Below are 18715 nucleotides of genomic sequence, written 5' to 3' on the forward strand. Positions count from 1 at the left end.
TTATGAAATTGATGGAAGGTATTAAATATATAATATACATAACTTTTATAAGGTTTTAATGCGTCCGTTATTATAAAAATTAAAGGGCTAGGTAATAGTCGTCACAAAGCACAGGGGAATAATTAAACCACACAATTTAAGGTCATGTTCGTAAGAGTTATCAGGATAAGCAGATAAACTTTAAACGTAAAATATTAATGATGTGTAATCTATAAAATTAATTCCAAAAGGTCTCCTTAACGATATATGCCCGGTATGCCAGTATTTTTTAGACTGTAGCCACTTGTTCCGGGTTGACCCGGGATTAAAAATAGCCTTTGTTAGTCAGTAAATATCATAGGTTTCTAATGGTAAAACAATTTAAGCAATCGATTGTAACAATTTAAGCAAAGCTTTTGCGTTAAATCGTAACAAATAAAAAGCTTTTCTCTCTACTATACTAGTATAATGTGGTTTACAGAACTTACATTTACTTCAACTATCAAATCAGTAAAAAACAATTAAGCATATATTTTTAATATAATTGTGAATATTATTATCTATGAACATAACGGAACACGTTTGTTAGTTGTGTGTGTGCATTGTATAATAAAACTGCGAATATTTATAGATGTTCCAATATCAATTACACAATGGTAGGTAGCGGTCTTTTGTATACTGTTTACTCATTCATTTAGTGCGATTAGTATAAAAGTCTCGAAACAATATAAATTATGTATGCAAATAAAGTTGTCTGTTTATGAATCGATTCATCACTTACGATAACAACAATTTCTTACTGATTCATGTTTTTTTCCTTGCGTTTGAAGTTAAAGTTAAGTGCATAATAACATCAAAGAGCATTAGAAATACCAGGTCAGTTAATTTAGTACTGAAAGGGAATAGCAATAAAAGGCAGGTCGGTTCCAGATAGTGGAAAAATGGGTCGAAGTATAAAACGCTATATACACTTGCTACGGTGAAATGTTAGCATGGCATTTCATCGCTAGGAAAATGCGCTTTATATTATCAGATACAGAAAGTAGGTTCGCGAAACGAACGATAAGACTTTAAAAATATTTTTTATATCCATTTTTACAAATATTGAGGATGAGATATCGATTAGTATCCCCTGTTATCTAATCCTTTGTATATGTGTGTCTGGTTTAATTAAAACTCTTTACGTACAATTATAAAAGTTCAATCAATTTATTTATATTTTATACATATCTCATTGGTCTGATGAAATATAAGTTTTAGTAATAACTAATATTATAACTATCCTTATATGTTCCGATTGAAATCAAAGGCTTAATTTGATGACTACAGAATACCGATGAGTAGTATCTTTAAATTGTTAAGCAGCGGTCTCAAGGACATAACGTTACGTCACGCCTAGAGTATTAAGTTTAGGGTCTGTAAAATGACGTAAGCCTTAAAATAAATATAATGGAATTTCTTACCGTGCATACTGCATGCAACGCACATACCGATAACATATATTGATTGCATTGATAAGATTATGTACACACTCGTCTGTTTTTTTTTCAGGTATAGCACTACGACCGTTTGGCCTCTCCCTTATATACCTCCTTCTCTACTTAATAGCACCATTCCCTCAAGTTCCTGACTCCAAAACGTTTAAAGGCAAGTATTTTCGACATAAATTAACATTTCAAAACTGCAATCTATTTAAAATGCAGTGAATCATGCTAAATCCTTTGCATGACACATGACACATTTATGATGAAGAGTATGAATATTATCGACTTAATAGTAAAAATCATGGATAAAACAACTACATTTATTTTATACGAGGAAAGCTACAATTAAATGTTTATTCGTACGTGGAAAGACCACATTAAGAGCAAATTATTATCAAACACAAAATTTGTCGTCGTCTTTCGGGTCGTCGACACAATTTTGCTTTAAGAAATTACGTAAGCGCAGCATTCCTCGGTGGATATAAACATGTGGTCTACTTTTTAATGTTAACCGTTAAAACTTAACAATAAGTAACAATAGATTTTCATGTTTGCATTAATTATTTTTTTTTTATTTCATTCAGGATGGCGAGGAAAATATCTCCTCTTGAATATCATCGTGTCTATTCTTCTATTATTAACGCATGCAGCATGGCACAGCGTGCTTGCCGCCTTCGGGAGCTATGGTTCTATTCTCGAAAAATATCCAATTATCAAAGAGATTGGACTTAATCTTGGTTTAGTGTCTTACGATGGTATAGATCCGCTCATGGCAATACACTATTTGGCGCCAGAGGTAATTTGATACGAACATTATATTTTATGATATATACAGCGGAAGGTCAGACACCACGTGCATTTGTTTATGGAAGCAATATAACCATGAATCAAATGTAACGTATCGACTATAAATTAGAATTGCTCATAGAAATTTCATGAACTGATGGCTGCTTTTATTATTTGTTCAGAAATTAATAAATATGCATACATTTTTCTAACAATATAATCTCGTATTAATAATGTATTGATTAACTCGCAATAATATCGTATTTACTATACATATTTGTTTTCAGTTAATTATGACAGGCGTGTCGCTTGCTGTCTACGTTATGGTCCGAAAACTCCTCGTCGGCTCACCCATTGAAGAAGTTGAGAGGAAAGACTCAAAACATCAAAATTTCCCTTTACTGACTAGTGCTGGTGGGTCCACAATAATTTTCAGGATTTTACAATTTAATAATTATCATTGATCATATTCGTTCAATGTTTACATGTGATTTCTGATTTATATTGCCACATAAAAAAAATTTACTCCCTTGAATGTTTTATTTGGTCATAATTTTTCACAAAACTGTCCTTTTATTTCCACTCAAACAATATAAACATGTCTTCCTCCACAGGCAAATACGCAGCATTGTTCCTCATAATGTTCTCCGGTATAATGCGGCCTAGTATCACTTCGGGGATTTATTTCCTCGTGTTCATGGGGGCTGCGACAGCCTGGGCCCTGGGCCGGCCATTAGAGCGCGGCTTCGCAGTCATCAGTCGGTGTGTGATGGCCATCATGGGGGTCCATATAGCTGTGCTGCTTGTGTACCAGTGCTCTTGGCTTATTGAGATATATCCACCTGATATGGATATGGCTAGGTAGGTTGTGCCTAAGAGCATATATAAATATTTAATTGCAATAATGTTTTTTGTTATATGGGAAGGAAATATTCAAATTTATTAAAATAACGACAATTATTAGCTTTCTATAATTAGGTAAACCGTACTTTCAGATACTTCGGTTTAACCAAATTAGTTATAATAAATAGTACAAATTCATCGACAAGTTTTACATACGAAGTCACAGAAGATCACATGTGGGCGACGCTGGCGAGTCCTCTAGTCATTCTGTTCGCTTATTTCTTCCTGGCTATAGAATCGAGAGAGCTGTTCAAGCCCAAGGTATGTAAATGCTAATCTATTAAACTCTCTATTGCATTTTGATACGAATGATAAACTTTTCAATTAACGTTAACAGACTAATAGTTCTGCGCTTTAATAGAATTTGGAACGGACGTGGCAATTAACACTGTTGCGTAGATTTGGCAAGTTTTGTTCTGTAGTTTGTACACACTCATACCTTTATAAGTACGGGCTTAGGTGCTATTATTGCGGTGCAACTATAAGCTACAATTCATTACACTAGCATTTTATTACGGCCATTAAAGCCACGGTAGGGTTGTACACGTGATGAATTTTATTAATGCTGATGGGGCGGTATAGGCGAAGAAAAAGAGTGCTTTAACTGGTGTAGAAGCGGGAAAAGTGAATGGATCGCTCTTGCGCGGTGTTTCCTTCCACCGCGCCAGCCGGTACGCGCCGAGAGACAAATGGAGGAACGCAACGAAAAAAGTTCGAGTAAGCACGCCCCTGGATGTACGCACAAATGTCAAGTTTTCATCTATGCACTTTTTATAGTCATTTGGTTAGCACTTGGTTGTATAAATACTATAAGGTAAAATTGTGTGTTAATATGGTTAAGAGGTTCCGTACTAAGACGATGAATAGGAGCCTGGTGTAATATAATTATTCCATTTTCTCAGAGATTTCCGATGCCCTAATACAGGTATCTCAGTGGAAAATTGTAATTTCGCAGGATTGCAAATTTGGGCAAGATATAACTTATAATATGCGTATTGAAGTAATAATTAATAACATAACTTGATGTTTAAAACACTTTTTGTACGGAACCTTCGTTTTGTAAGACGTTCTTTTATTTGAAAGTATGTATCGTAACTTATGTAGTATTGTAGTTGTCTTAGGGCTTTGTAAGAAGACATATGTAGTAATTATGTAAATAAGGCACCTGTAGTAGCACACTGATTGGGTACTTAGATTACATGAAGTTGGCACTAAAGCAAGGCATGTCCGCTTCTACTAACATTGTAAAATAACATTTTGTTTCTTTTACATATCTTGTTTTAGTTGATTTTATTTTTGCAGCCTGTTTTCATTCTTTTGTAGGTTGCATATTCGTACATAAATTCCCAAGCACTGCGCGGTGACACCGGTGAGACTACTCCCGTGGGTATTAATTTTATTCTTTTAATCTATCACGAGTTCATTCAGTGTGTCATCGGGAGCCATATCTGGATCATGATCATGTGTTTCTGCTTGCATTGCTTTGTGTCCACCAGTATGCTAGAGCACTTGTTATTAATTAGTGTTGCTTTTAATGATTAATGTTAATGAGTACTTTTCAAAATTTTGTGTGTATTTGTTTGTGGGTGAATGTGTGTGCGTGTTTTATGTTTTTATGTAGTAAAGTTCTATTAATTAATGTAAAGTTTACAATTAATATATTTTGATTATTAGTGTGCTATTAGTATTTGCACGCTTCTGAATACTCATTTAATCATTTGGTAAATTTATTTTGTTGAGGTGCTAGGTTCGATTACTAGCAATCACTAGGTGTTCTAAATTAATATTATGAAAAGGTAAAATAAATTATTACTGATGATGAACTTCTTAAGGTAAATGACGGTATAAAATAATACTCGAGCACTTAGTTATTATGCGGTTATACATTTTCAAAAGTGATAGGAACATCGTAGCAGTGTATTGATCTATATTACATGTGTAGTTAATCAGCACGATAAGTCCAAGCAAGCGATGGTCTAGCGTGAGGTCGGGATCAGTGTCACGGCCATTGCATCAAGACTCCACTGGATCTGTAGTCGTACCAGATGAAGGTATGTATCATGAATTAAGCGGATGTGATAATTAGATATATAATGTTTTATCTATAAAGTTCATTAAGCGATTCTTACGTAGGTAACGAATGCTTTAAATTCAATTAATCCGTCTCAAATGACAATGTGAAATTGTTTTAAAAAATGGCTGTATTAATAATTACTAAAACGTGAAAAATACGTTATATAAGGATTGAATTAACAAAAATATGTATTAATTGTTTAATTAAATCTCAGGTGACGTAACGTTTAAACCGTCTAAGTGATTCACATTGCATAAAAAAATCACGTACATTTGATGTGATAAACAGGTTCATTGCATTTAAACATACTTTTTAATCTTAATAAATTCATATTTTTTCTTTCAGAATCTGTTTTGGAAGTTGAAGAACCAACACTGATGGATGATATATTATCTGCTGTTGTCGACTTTTTCCAAGTGCTTGTTAGGTAATACATATAATGTATATGAAATATCTGTAATGTGATTTTTTTTAATATAGATAAATTGATATAGATATAAATAGAAAAAAAAATTATTACGAAGCGGGATTCGAACCCGCGTCATTTGCAGAACCGTTGCAGCGCCTAACCTCTCGGCCACCTATGATCTCAAATAGGTATTTTAAGAATAAGAAACGTGGCGACATTTTTTTAAGCAATTAACATTCCCAATATTCTTTCAGGTCATCCTACATAGCAACAACTATAACAATGATGGCTTGGAGCATAATGTTTCACTCTTGGTTGACCTTCGTGTTCCTAATGTGGGCAAATATCGTATGGCTCTGTCAGGACCAACGATCTTTTATGCTTAAGACGAGTCCTGTATTGGTTTTATACGCGATGTTGTTGCTAATAGCGCAATATATTTATGGCATGAATCTGTACGAATATGAACTGCCTTCCAATATAACGGTGGGTTGATACTATTTATACTTTGTCACTTGAAATCTTAAATACACTAAATAATTAAATTTATATGTCGTGGTTATGATAACGATAGCACAATATGGCACAGTCTGTGCTGTTATTGTTTTTTGAACACTTTTAGAGAGTTAGAAGTTTTCATTCTTTTACTCTTACGCCTTTGACGAAACAACGCCACTCAAAGAAATACCAATAATAATAAATGTATCCCATAATTATAATATTTCTTTTTATCGCCACATTCCTCGAATACTAAATACTCGATTACTTTAGTGGAGTGTTAATCAGAACCGTCGAAAATCAGTATTGCGAAAAATTATATAATAATTAATAATAAAAACCTTATACTCCCACAGGAAGTGAACCTCCGTCAAATAGGCCTGGGCCGCGTGGACGGCGAGCCATGCGTGCCGCTGCTCATCAAGTCACTGTTCACGTGCATGTTCTGGGTGACGTTGCGGCAACGCGTGCAGGAGATCCGGCAACGTCGCCAGTCCGCCGCCGTCACGGACATGGCGGCGCCGCTGCAGCTCACTGTCTCCACTGCGGCCAGTGGTGGGTAGAGGCGGGATCATGTATGGGGAACTGTTCCAAATTCAAATTTAAAATCTTGTTGTCAATAGTGTGCGGCGATTGTTTTAGTAACATCATTTGAATAATTTTATAAGAAAGCATCGCTGCTTTCATTTTCTCTGTGCTCTCATTAATGTTAATGATAGTAATGTTTAATATATAGTAATATGAGAAAAAAATATTAAAAATATATTTAAATACTACGAAACAGGTCTGGCGCACGGTAACTATGTTTATGTAAAACCAAAGTATATTATCTAATATTTTGAATTATTATTTATAACTATTTAAACATATGAGCACAGACCAACTGTTTATGTTATGCACGATAATTCTAAATCACATTCATTCTTTTTTCCAAAAACATGTAATTTTAATTCAAATGCACCCTTTTTTACCTGTAATTTTCCCAACTTTTTGTATTACAAAATTAACACAATAACATCGTTGTATATTGCCATGTCAAGTCTGGTGTCGACATGATAAGGCAAAAACGGTATTAGTGTCGAATATGAGACAACAAATTAAATAAATAAAGATAATGTAAAACAAATTTTTATATTAAGTTTTTAAACATACTTTCATATACATTTTAGTATTGGAAGCAGAACGCGAAGACGAAAACCGGTCCCGCCTATTGCGTGCGCTGGGCGAGTGGTTGCGTGCGATGTGCGCTCGCTATTGGATCTACGTTGTCGTCATCATGCTGTTCGTTATTGGCGTTACGGGTGACAGGATGACGATATTCCGCATCATTTATATGTTCCTGTTCCTTGGGTTTATACTCATGTTCCAAGTATGTCAAAATTTATTTCGTAGATAATCAAAAGTGGGATGCTTTGAAAATATGATATCTTGTAATTATTTCTTGGTTTGTTTTTTATTATAGTTATGTGGTTTTGTTATAGGTGATCTTGCCTTTTTTACTCTTTTAACAATGCCTGAAAGATTTTTAAGTTTTAATTTAACAAAAAGTTTGCCGATATCAGCATGTTTAGTGCAATGAGCAACGTACTAATTTTCACGTTTTATTTCAGATAAGTTGGTACTGGTGGCGAAGACTGATGTATATATTTTGGATAACAGTGATTATATACTCTATGATAAATCTTATACTGATATATGTTTACCAATTTGACAATTTCTCTAAAATGATTGAAACATATCTGATGATTAACGAAAGATTGTAAGTAAATCCATTTGTGTAGAAATTCAATTTAATCTATAGTGTCACTTGAAAAAGCCATCATTAAATTTATTTGATTTAGTTCTTATGTCTATTTGCAACATGTTACTACAAATGTCTATGTATTATGCATTACGGCAAAATTATTTTTTATTTTCAGGCAGCACGATCTTGGTCTTGATACATATCACCCAGCTGATTTATTTGTGAAACTTTTAACACCAACGCTTTTCTTGATAATCACTATAATGCAAGTGCATTATTTCCACAAAGACTTCATGGAGTTATCGGACCCAAAAACTATGTAAATATTATTTTCCTTTATATTTACTTTTAATAAAGGGAAAAATATATACTACACATATTTATCTATTTCCATTGGAAATACAATGACTTCCATTGCAGTATATTCCGTAAAAGCTCGAAATTTAATTGTTTTTTTTTATGACAGATCAAATAGCATAGTAAGAGAAGCTGGATCCAGTAGACCGAGCCAAGTCCAGTCCACAATGAAAGATGATGTAAGTGTTAACATTTTTACACCATCTCTCATAAACATAATACAAAGCAATTGGGATGAAATTATGGCCACGCTAATTATTGTTGAAGCATCGCGTATTATATTTATTGCTATAGATAAAGAGGAACTAGAAATAATAACCAGATATGGAAACTTTCTAATACAAAATATATTATTTGCTTTAATTATAATGAATGAATAATCGGATGTGATTCTAATTTCTAACAATATTTTCTTTTAAATAATCCAATCAGTTACCGGCGCTCCCGGACGAAGAAGAACGCGAGATCCAAGGACCTAACTCGCCGAGTGACACTGAAGTTGAACAGTCTATGGCCACGTCCTCCATACACACTGCGGCCAGACGATCAATGCACAGGTAATAATGTTATATATACCTTACATACAGGTAATAATGGTAGATGGCAACATTTAGAGAAATTAAAAAATTGGTATTAATGTTATATACCTTATATACAGGTAAGAATCGTAGATGGCAACATTCAGGGAAAATTACAAAAAATTGTAACTGCTCTTAGTAAAGTTGGTGTCAATAATAGTAGAGTCAATAAATAGTAGAAAACCTGTAAAATGTTCACTAATAAAGCGAATTACCAGGGCTCAATTATCATTTGCTTATACTTGAGAACTAACAGTGTAATCTTTATAATTTCAGTCAAAAATAGATATCAAGTGTATGTATTATATGTTTTATTTAAAAATTTATTAATCTAATTTTACAGTAAATTAAACAACAATTAATATTCACAGGAAACCCTCCCGCAGCCGATCATACGCGCCCACAATAACGGAACGTGGTTCGATCAAATTCCGGCCGTGGCTCGCAGCTAACTTCAACAAAATGAGAGAGTTGTTGTTGCAATGGACGGACAAGGCGTTCATATTTCTCGATATACACCTTATTAAGATCCTCTTTATTTCCCTCATGCTGTTATGTGTTTTTAATGTGAGTTATGTTTAATACAAATATGTTATTAAATTTGGGTGTTATAGGTTTTATGATGGAACTAAATTAATATTTTTATTCAATGATAAAATTTTATTTCTATACTAGTGGTCTGCCACGGATTCGTTCCTTATACGAATACAGCATATAGCACTCGGTGAACACGAACATATTCATGGTGAAAGAATTTTTTAAATTGGTTCTTCAGTCCCTGAGATTAGTGTATTCAAACGAATAAATAATTCAGCTTATGTTGTAAATAATAGTATAGATTATGTAATTGCTTTCGATTATACCTGTTAAAGTTAATGACGGAATATATTTAGAGTCAGTGTTAATATATTTATATAGCACCAAAAGTTTCGAATGGTGATAGCTTTACTGGAGTAAATTGAGAAATTTAACATTTGTTTTCTTTTCAGGTTTGCGCGATGCACGTACCAATAATGATTTTAATTTCACCAGCGCTATTGTTGAGTTCTAGAAAGCAACGTTTTTGCATTCTTATTATTTCGACGCTAATAAGTGTGTATCTTATGGCCAAGATGGTTTACCAAATTGAGTATATAAAGCATTCCTTCTTTGATGTCAATTGCACTATGGTGAGTGTTTGCATATTTAAAAAACTTGTCATAATTTAATTTACATAAAATCATTATTTAATAACGTATTATTTAACAATGGAAACCTGTATTCCAACAAGTAATTCTTCCAAGCTGTAGTGCGGGAAATAATAATTAAAGTCAAAACATAATTTAAATGTTTTGAGGTCGGAGGCCCATGACCTTTTCCATCCCTTTCCCAGTCCTTTCCTTTATTTCTCTCGCCAATCCTTTCTTAATTCCTTCCCAATTTAAAGTCGGCAATCCATATGTAGAAGCGTAAAATCTGCAACGGACCTCTCCAAATTTTCATGGGCGGTGGCTGCGCTTAACATCAGGCGTCCCAACAACTCCATTGCCCACTGTGACATAAAAAAAAATTAATGTCGTAACTAGATCACATGGAAGGAACCAGCATTTAAATAAAAAAGAAGAATCATCAAAGTCGTTCCGGTTCACCCAGTCAAAAAAACACAAAAATATTTACACTTGAAATGAGAACCTATCATCCATAAAAAAATGATGACTGACTAATATTTTTTTTATTTCATAATTCATAGAAGTATTAATGATAGAGACTTGTCTATTAAGAGATAACTAATTAATTATATAGGAAGGTGAAAACAGTACAATAAATACGACAACATACAACAATGCGGAATGGATTGGCTTCTACAAGGCGACACGTGAAAAGCCCCTTGTGGTTCTGTTGAAGGGATACATCGCTTTAATAGCAATGTTCACTTTCTACTCCTTGGTTATGTATCGACAACAAACGCACAGGTATTATTTTTCATCCTTATTTTTTATAATGAAATATAATATGCTAATAGAAGACTTTTTTCGTACAATATTACAATTTTAATGACAAGGTTCAGATTCAATTTAACTAAAGCAGAAATTGACTTATTATATTTATGAACTAAATTAATATAATTTTAAGAATCAAGAAAAATAGTGATCCATTAGAAGTTTTGTCTTGTTTTTAATGATAGACTTTAGTCGTCTGAAACTGAAGAATGAAAATTATGTAACATACTGCTTTCATTCTACTACTTTCTACTACTACGTTACGTACTTCGACTGAGTTTTATTTATTTTAATTAATATTTAAATACAGGGATTTGGGAGTTCTGCCGCACATGAAAGAGAAGTTGATGTTCCCGGAAGTGACCCGTAAAGATGCTGACAGGGATTTGATACATTATATCAAATATTTATTCAACTATGGCTTTTATAAATTTGGCGTTGAAGTAAGTTTTTCTCATAAAATTCATATTAATTACATCACATTATTAATATTAATTGAAATTATTTTGTTTCAGATAACGTTAATATGTTTAATGGGTGTGATAGGTTCTCGTATGGACCTATATGCCGTTATATATTCCGGGTGGTTATTAGCACTTGTATCTCTACGAAGGAAGCCTCTCGCGAATCTATGGCCGGCTTTTACTGGGCTCATAACACTCCTTGTACCTTTGCAATATATGATCGCTGTTGGGTTTATGCCACAGTTCTGTATACAATATCCTTGGAGAGGAGATGATCAGGTAATAAGAATTATTTCAGGTCATGTAGTCTCGCGGCAGTGTAAGATTCTGTTGCTTTAGCGTAAAGCTTATCAATTTTCATCATATTAATAAATCGCTAACTATATTAATGCTGTTAAAATAAATTTGCAAACTAAGTAGTAAATAAAAGTGTGTTTTTACCAAATCAAGCAGATAGTACCAAACCTTCTTTAACAAATATGAAATTAGCAAAAGTGTTCAACTTAAAATAAAAACTTTATTTACAAAGCTTTAGAATATTACAAATAATTTCAGCAAATGAAACACGTACGCACATGGCTCTTCCTTCCATACACGGCAGAACCGCCCCACGCTGCAAAACTCATATTCGATTTCTTCCTGCTGATGTTCGCTTCCCGGCAACTGAAAGTTTTTAGAATAGAAAAGGCTCAAGGAGATAATTACCCGGGCGGATCCAATAGTGAAGATATAGGCCAGGATTGGGAGACGCCGAACTTTGTCAATCCTGTGCCTGATTTTCTATGTTATGTTGGGTAAGAGTGGAAAATTTTAATGTGTCCTAATTTTCTATCCTAGATATGTATTGAAAAATGCTTTTTACGTTGTGAGTTGCCACATTGAAATATATGAACGCTGTGTGCTAGTTTGTTTGTATTTAAATGAAAAAAAAATCTTCACGTTTTGGTATATTTATTAGCATTTTTGTTTGTAGATCGTGGTTAGACGTGATCAAGCGGATGGTGTTCCTAGGCATGCTGTGGGTGACACTAGCGATCATGTTCATGACGGGAACCAATCGCGTGAACCTCTTCTCTATGGGTTATCTGATTGGATCGTTTATTTTCTTGTGGCAAGGGACTGACTTTTACCTGCGACCCAAAGAAGCTATATTGCAATGGTATGATTTGCTTTTGTTTCGTCGTCACCAAATTTTACAGTTGATAGTTGCCATAGATTATTTTATATCGTCTTTATTTAAATTATATTAAAGCTCAAACGTTCATAAAGTACATGAACCACATACATCCCTTTTCAATGTCTCATTTCCTTTTTTGCATTTTTTTGTATTAATGCTTATTAACAGTATGTGAAGTTTATTTTAAAACTATGGCTACGATTAATCTTCATTAAATCTTGCCAAGAACACGATTCAATATTACACAGAGATGTATGCATATAAAATGAGAATTATCTGAAAATTAAAGCTACATCAGAGTTACATTTTTAGGAGATAAGGAAGATGCAATGCGATCATACGAAATTAGAACTTGCAGATCGCTCTGCCACCACACATAGACACCAAAACGGTGTAGCATATATTTTGCATTTATATCCAGGTGGTCATGGCTCGTGCGTTACAACGTGTGCGTGGTGGTGATCAAGGCGGTGCTGCAGATCCCCGGCTGCATGTTCAGCCGCGTGATGCAAGAGCACGCGTGCTGGCTCGTGCAACTGCTCGGTATTGGATGCGTGGACAAGTTCGCGGGAGGGAATATCGCGCAGTTCCTAAAGATGCACTATGACAAGGTAAATGGAATTGTCTGGGGTGATGGAAATGTGATATGTGTGTGATTGATGTGTGTTTGAAATTCGTTAGGTTTAGTTTATGAGTACTAGAAATGGATTTGTGGTGTTGTGTGGAGTAACGGGAATATGAAAACTTAAAGGAGGCGGGCTCGACGGGTATGCCATGTTATTTATGTCACCACGTTTGACACTTAATCTTCCTGCCTTGTTGCAAGGGGAAATATATGTTAAAACAAAATATTGTAATGAACACTTTTTGTCTCTTGACAGATCACATTAATGAATGTTCTAGAACTATGACTAAATGATTAAATGTTAATGTGCAGAAATTAACATGTATTAAACATTATTATATATTACATTTTTTTTATAGGATACAGCTTGTTCTGTGCCTCAAGAAGATATTGGACTTGCTTGGGATGGAGTGTGTTTCGCCTTTCTCATACTACAGCGAAGATTGTTCCACAGCTACTACTTCTACAGGGTTATCGATGAAAGTAAAGCAACAACGGTATTGGCTTCCAGGTTCGGTTGTTATAATATTTATAAAAGAATAATCATTGTTATCCGATAATATGTATAACGAAACGTATTATTAAAATACTGTTACATACATACTAGATACGATATTATTAGTGTATTAATGATTATTTCATGTCACGAAAGAAATTAAAAAATGCTCATAATGCATCGCTTGTCTTCATGATTTTTGCAGAGGTGCGGAGTTGATAGAAGAACTTCGACAGAAGCAAATGATGATTCAAGAGGAACAAGAAATTAAAATACTCGAAAAAATAAAAGTGAAAATGGAACGAATTAAAGCGAACCAGAAGAAAATACAGGGTGCTATGTCTAAGGAGCCTGTGCATCACGATGCAGGTAATATTATTGTAACATTACGTAGAACACTGATATCATAAACAATTGTCTCGTTATATATAAGAGAAAACAATAGTTTTTTTTATTAAATATTGAGTAATTTGTAAATTAAGAGTATTTTATTACCACACAAACAAAAATAGACGAGGATGAAGAAGAAACACAAGAAGAGGAAACGGACCGAGTGCCGCTAGAGCGCGGTGAATCAGACGCAACGGTGCGCGGCTTCCACACTCCCGACAGCCCGGCGTCCCCGCGTGGCTTCCACACGCCCCTCACCCCCTCCCCCCGCCGCACTCCGCCCCCCACCCCGTCTCCACCGCCGCACCCCCTCCCTGCCCTGCCCGCGCCTGCCGCCCAACCCGGCCCGCCATCTCCTTCATCCGCTTTAATGACGGTATCTCTCGATGCCTATTTGGAGCCACGTCGCATATCCTTCGAATCTCCGCCTTCTTCAGAACTCCTCCCTCGCGCCCAAAGCCCGGAGGAATCCTACCCAGTATTCTCTCCCCCTCCCATTCGACGACGTCACACAGTTGCGAGCCCGAGTGTTCTACAGCGAACCTCCATTATATCATACTCGAGCCGCGCGGAACCAAATTCTCACCATACGTGTAACTATGAGCGATTTATTTTTAGTCGTTTATTCACTGCGACTGAAAATACACAATCACTCCTGTATATATATGTAAAGCAATTTACTGTTATTTTACCTAAAATGTTTTATGTGTAATGTAGGAAGCCACGGTGGGTCTTCTCGACGTTTATACACAAAGAGACACGAAGGTACAGTCCATACGCGGTTACGGAAATATAATCCGGTTAAATAGAACGTACGGCGAGATACTAAACTTTTCTGTCTGGGTTCTGTGGAGACATTAACAAAAAATATTCCTTTTTAACTTTGGTCTATGTTCTAAGTTCCATCAAATGATCAATATCACACCGATACTTGTTTTAATCCAAAATTAAAAGCTTCAGTCAATAACAGTTGTCCTCGTCTGGGTGAGATTCTACTTAACCGTGTCCGAGAATGTGTTGAGAGCCCAAAGCTAATCCGCTAAGCTTCCAAAGGTGTGAGAGTGGTGTTGAGTTTTGTCTTTGTTTGTAGCGCGTGTGAGGCCGCCGTATAAGCCGCCCGCCAGCCATCAGAAGGGTAACGTTGTCTCGAAGTTTCCATCGCCTAACATTGTCTTTGCGTTACTAACCACTTGTGTTCGCAGCTTAGCGGTGATGGTATTTAGGCAAGTTGCATCGTGAAGGAATTAAAATTGTTGAATCGTGCCTTTCAATTTGTTTTTGGGGATTTATAAACACTTGAAAAATTTAAATTTACCATATTCACTAGATGCTAGATGCATGTTTGCTTAATTGCACGGTTTTAACTGGTTTTGCACGCTATTTCTTTTTCTTTATGTTTTTCAGTAAATAATGTAATCTACACAAGTAAATATACATATATTACAATGTAGTCTAAATTAATTCTGTATTTAAAAAGGATAATTTCACTGAAGTTTAACATGATTTTCTCATTTTTAATATATTTAATGTAAACATATTTTGTCGGAGGGTGCAAAAATATAGTAATACTGCCGTGAATGTATAATTCACTTAAACTTTTTATTGCAATATTCACAAGTTTGTCATGTTATTTAACAATATCGTATAATATGTGTAAATAGCTTCGCCTTTTTTGCTTCACGAGTTGATTACGGAAAAAATTTAGATGTTAAAAGAAATTTTAATATACAGCTGTACGCTCTGGTGACTACTACATGTTCGATGAATTTGACGACTTCGATGTTCATCTTAAGGAAGAAGAATCAAGTACAGACGAAGACGAACCCAAGGAGATGGGTATCGGCAAGGTAACAACTTCGATACATTTGCTATACCACATCAATTTAAACTGTGATTGTCAAGTTACTTGGGTTTTCTTTGTAAAAGCAGATAATGTTGCAAATTGAGCATGACATTATAGTTATGTGGTGAGTGTTATAAGGAAAGTTAGCATGTACATTTATTGTAATTAGTCATATAAAGGGTGATGGGGATATAAGTGTGCTTTTGTACCAAAATGGGCCTGTGGTGACTAACATGTGCGCCTTGCAATAATATAGTATCTACAGAATTATTTGTCCAGTTTTTCGTGATGGCCTTGGTTGGCTTTTAGACCAGAATATTGTCTAATTTCTGTTTTCTTTCAATAATATCCTCGGTAGCTTTTATATTTCGAAAACCATAACTAAAACCAATCCATGAACCTACTAAACAAACATTAGAAAATAATTTAGTTTTATATGTCAGTTCTCATTAATGTGATTTAAATCGTAGATTAGCTAACAATTACAGTACTCATCTTCTTCTTATGTCGCGAGGTTACTACTGCGTTTCGGAACTTTTCACATTAAATATTTCGATTTCCTGGATAATTATATCTCAATACAATATTCCGGTCTACAGCCCACCTTAGAATCTCAACGTTCATAAACGATATAAGTCGACGGTAAAAGTCACGAAAAGCTAGGTAAAGCGGGTTATTGCACAGTGGGTTGGGTACATGTTGGTATGGGTATAGTTGCTGTCGACGGCGATAAAGACGGACGTGCGGCGCGCCGTGTCGCTCAGGCGCGCGTCCATGCCCGCGCTCAGGACGAGCCGGCGTGCGTCGTTGCCCGCGCACCCTATGTCGTATCAGGTAACACTAAATTCTAAATTTGTGCGGCCTTTTTCGGAAACTTTTAGTCGAAATTAATTCCAACATTATGGCTACATTTTTTGGCAATGAATTTTATATTGGTTTGCGATATATTGAATGAAGATTTATCTTTAAAGGATATTATATTTCGATATTTGAAATTCGATTTCGGAGTGTTATATTGGATTAGGTTCATATGCTCAGCCTCAATTTTTTTTTATACATATAATTTACGGTACAATAACGATGAACGTAAGGGTAAGTTTTATGTTTTATGTTGCTTATTTTGCATGTCTAAAAGCTTTCGATATTTTGTGTTGGGATATATTTTATACGATTGAGTTATTTTATTGTGTTGATTTTGTTTTCTTTTTCAAAATAATAGATGTCGATTTTCAATTTGACTCTAAATATTATTTTCTACATTAATAACATATTTATGTCGATTGAATAATACTTTAATATAAAAAAGTATCAAAACTATTCTCTGCTTAACACGTACCAATATTTTATGTTATATTTGGTTTCAGTTTTATGTAAGGTATTTACTATATTTTAACAATCAATTTTATTCTCGTTTTTAAGTATTTATACATTTATTTATATAATTATTCTTTATTTGCAGTTCTTATTTCACGTTTCCTTTCCTACTTTTTTACCTTTCTTATTTTACCCTGTAACATTATTTGCAATCGTCATTAAATTACATCTATTTTTTATTAAAAATAAATAATACAATTACGTAGATGCGTCCGCATTCGTCCCGCGCGGACGGAACGCAGGATGAAGAGGACATAACGATGCGAGAACGACCCGGACCTTCTTCAGAACTGGATGATTACGCTCCATTACCTGGTGAGCAAATGATCTTTTAATTATTACAAAAAAAAAATCTAAAGACATTAATTACCCTAATCAAATGCCAAATATGTTTATTAATAATTTTAGTAAATTTCATCCAATAAATTAACAGTGCCTGGATGACCGGGCTTTGCTCGGTATTTTTTTTTTTGTTATTTTATAAATTGTGTTTTTTGTAAATTATATTTAAGTACGAATTACATACTAATAAAATTATGAAATATGAATAATATTTTTCGATCTTACCGACAGAAACGCCTCCTATTTGTTAAAAAAGTTTTAGTCGATAAAACACGAATAAAACAAGAATATGACATTTTCTAAAAAAGATTCCTAGCTAGATCGATTTATCACCCCCGAAACCCCGTATATACTAAATTTCATGAAAATCGTTGGAGCCGATTCCGAGATTCCAATTATATATATATATACAAGAATTGCTTGTTTAAAGATATAAGATTGAAGCAGGACTCAAGAGTTAATATCATGCATTATTATATGTAAAGTTTAGTAATATGTTTCATTTAAATTCACCAGAAAACGAAACATGGATGGACAAATTGAAGGGCCTTCTGGATACAGTGAGCGCTTTTATATCGAGTATCCTCGTTTCACTAACTCGACATCTAATGAAGTATTCACGCAACTACCGATATGTTTCTCGAACTCTTTCTATTGAAAAGAAAATACTGAAGGTATGATACCATTATAAGGACAGGACATCTGATGAATAAACTTTTATCTAAATACGTATCTTGAAACCTAGTAAATTCCTTTAATTCCTGATGATGAACACTTTAAAATATAGATTTTAACAATTAAAATATATTTAATTAACAGACATTAAAATAGACACCGTTATAATGCACCCAATATTTTATATCGATTTTTTACGCAAAAGTAAAATTTACAGTTAAAATGCTTACGTCTATTTTCATTTTAACAATTGCAGGAGAAAGAAGGTTTCGGCATTGGAATACGAGAAGGATCACAGATGATTTGGGAACCATTGCCAGACTCACTCATACACCAGTGAGTAGTTTATTAACAATTTAGAGACTTGGCCAAAGACAAAAGAGTATTATTTGGCGCTTCTTTCGAAGAGCTTACATGCTTTTTATAATGAATTTTGTAATTGGTCAAATAAAAATAGTAAAAATTTAGTATATACCTAGTCTTGCCATAAATATTGTAATAAAGAAAAAAGAAAATTGTTAACTGCAAATAACATTTA

At 34.2% G+C, this 18715-nt stretch overlaps 1 protein-coding gene across 1 annotated transcript in view; it reads left to right on the forward strand.

Annotated features, from left to right (window-relative positions):
• Window positions 1-1525: 1525 nt before the first annotated feature.
• The window catches only part of LOC119832019 (piezo-type mechanosensitive ion channel component-like), a 24036-nt gene continuing 6846 nt past the window's right edge, over window positions 1526-18715 (forward strand). The window contains exons 1-32 of the mRNA XM_038355642.1: window positions 1526-1626; window positions 2048-2259; window positions 2537-2663; window positions 2864-3110; window positions 3245-3413; window positions 3735-3869; window positions 4476-4535; window positions 5095-5203; window positions 5572-5653; window positions 5890-6121; window positions 6490-6688; window positions 7303-7502; window positions 7744-7892; window positions 8053-8196; window positions 8344-8413; window positions 8667-8791; window positions 9184-9379; window positions 9802-9981; window positions 10595-10764; window positions 11102-11234; window positions 11307-11534; window positions 11811-12049; window positions 12229-12414; window positions 12854-13043; window positions 13417-13568; window positions 13759-13922; window positions 15034-15078; window positions 15675-15790; window positions 16501-16620; window positions 17367-17475; window positions 18019-18176; window positions 18434-18513. Coding sequence (XP_038211570.1) covers window positions 2233-2259; window positions 2537-2663; window positions 2864-3110; window positions 3245-3413; window positions 3735-3869; window positions 4476-4535; window positions 5095-5203; window positions 5572-5653; window positions 5890-6121; window positions 6490-6688; window positions 7303-7502; window positions 7744-7892; window positions 8053-8196; window positions 8344-8413; window positions 8667-8791; window positions 9184-9379; window positions 9802-9981; window positions 10595-10764; window positions 11102-11234; window positions 11307-11534; window positions 11811-12049; window positions 12229-12414; window positions 12854-13043; window positions 13417-13568; window positions 13759-13922; window positions 15034-15078; window positions 15675-15790; window positions 16501-16620; window positions 17367-17475; window positions 18019-18176; window positions 18434-18513 — 4541 coding nt within the window. The 5' untranslated portion in view covers window positions 1526-1626; window positions 2048-2232. The remainder of the gene's footprint in view (window positions 1627-2047; window positions 2260-2536; window positions 2664-2863; window positions 3111-3244; window positions 3414-3734; window positions 3870-4475; window positions 4536-5094; window positions 5204-5571; window positions 5654-5889; window positions 6122-6489; window positions 6689-7302; window positions 7503-7743; window positions 7893-8052; window positions 8197-8343; window positions 8414-8666; window positions 8792-9183; window positions 9380-9801; window positions 9982-10594; window positions 10765-11101; window positions 11235-11306; window positions 11535-11810; window positions 12050-12228; window positions 12415-12853; window positions 13044-13416; window positions 13569-13758; window positions 13923-15033; window positions 15079-15674; window positions 15791-16500; window positions 16621-17366; window positions 17476-18018; window positions 18177-18433; window positions 18514-18715) is intronic.

Source organism: Zerene cesonia, chromosome 1, assembly GCF_012273895.1.
Source record: "Zerene cesonia ecotype Mississippi chromosome 1, Zerene_cesonia_1.1, whole genome shotgun sequence".
In the NCBI taxonomy this organism is placed as follows: Eukaryota; Metazoa; Arthropoda; class Insecta; order Lepidoptera; family Pieridae; genus Zerene; species Zerene cesonia.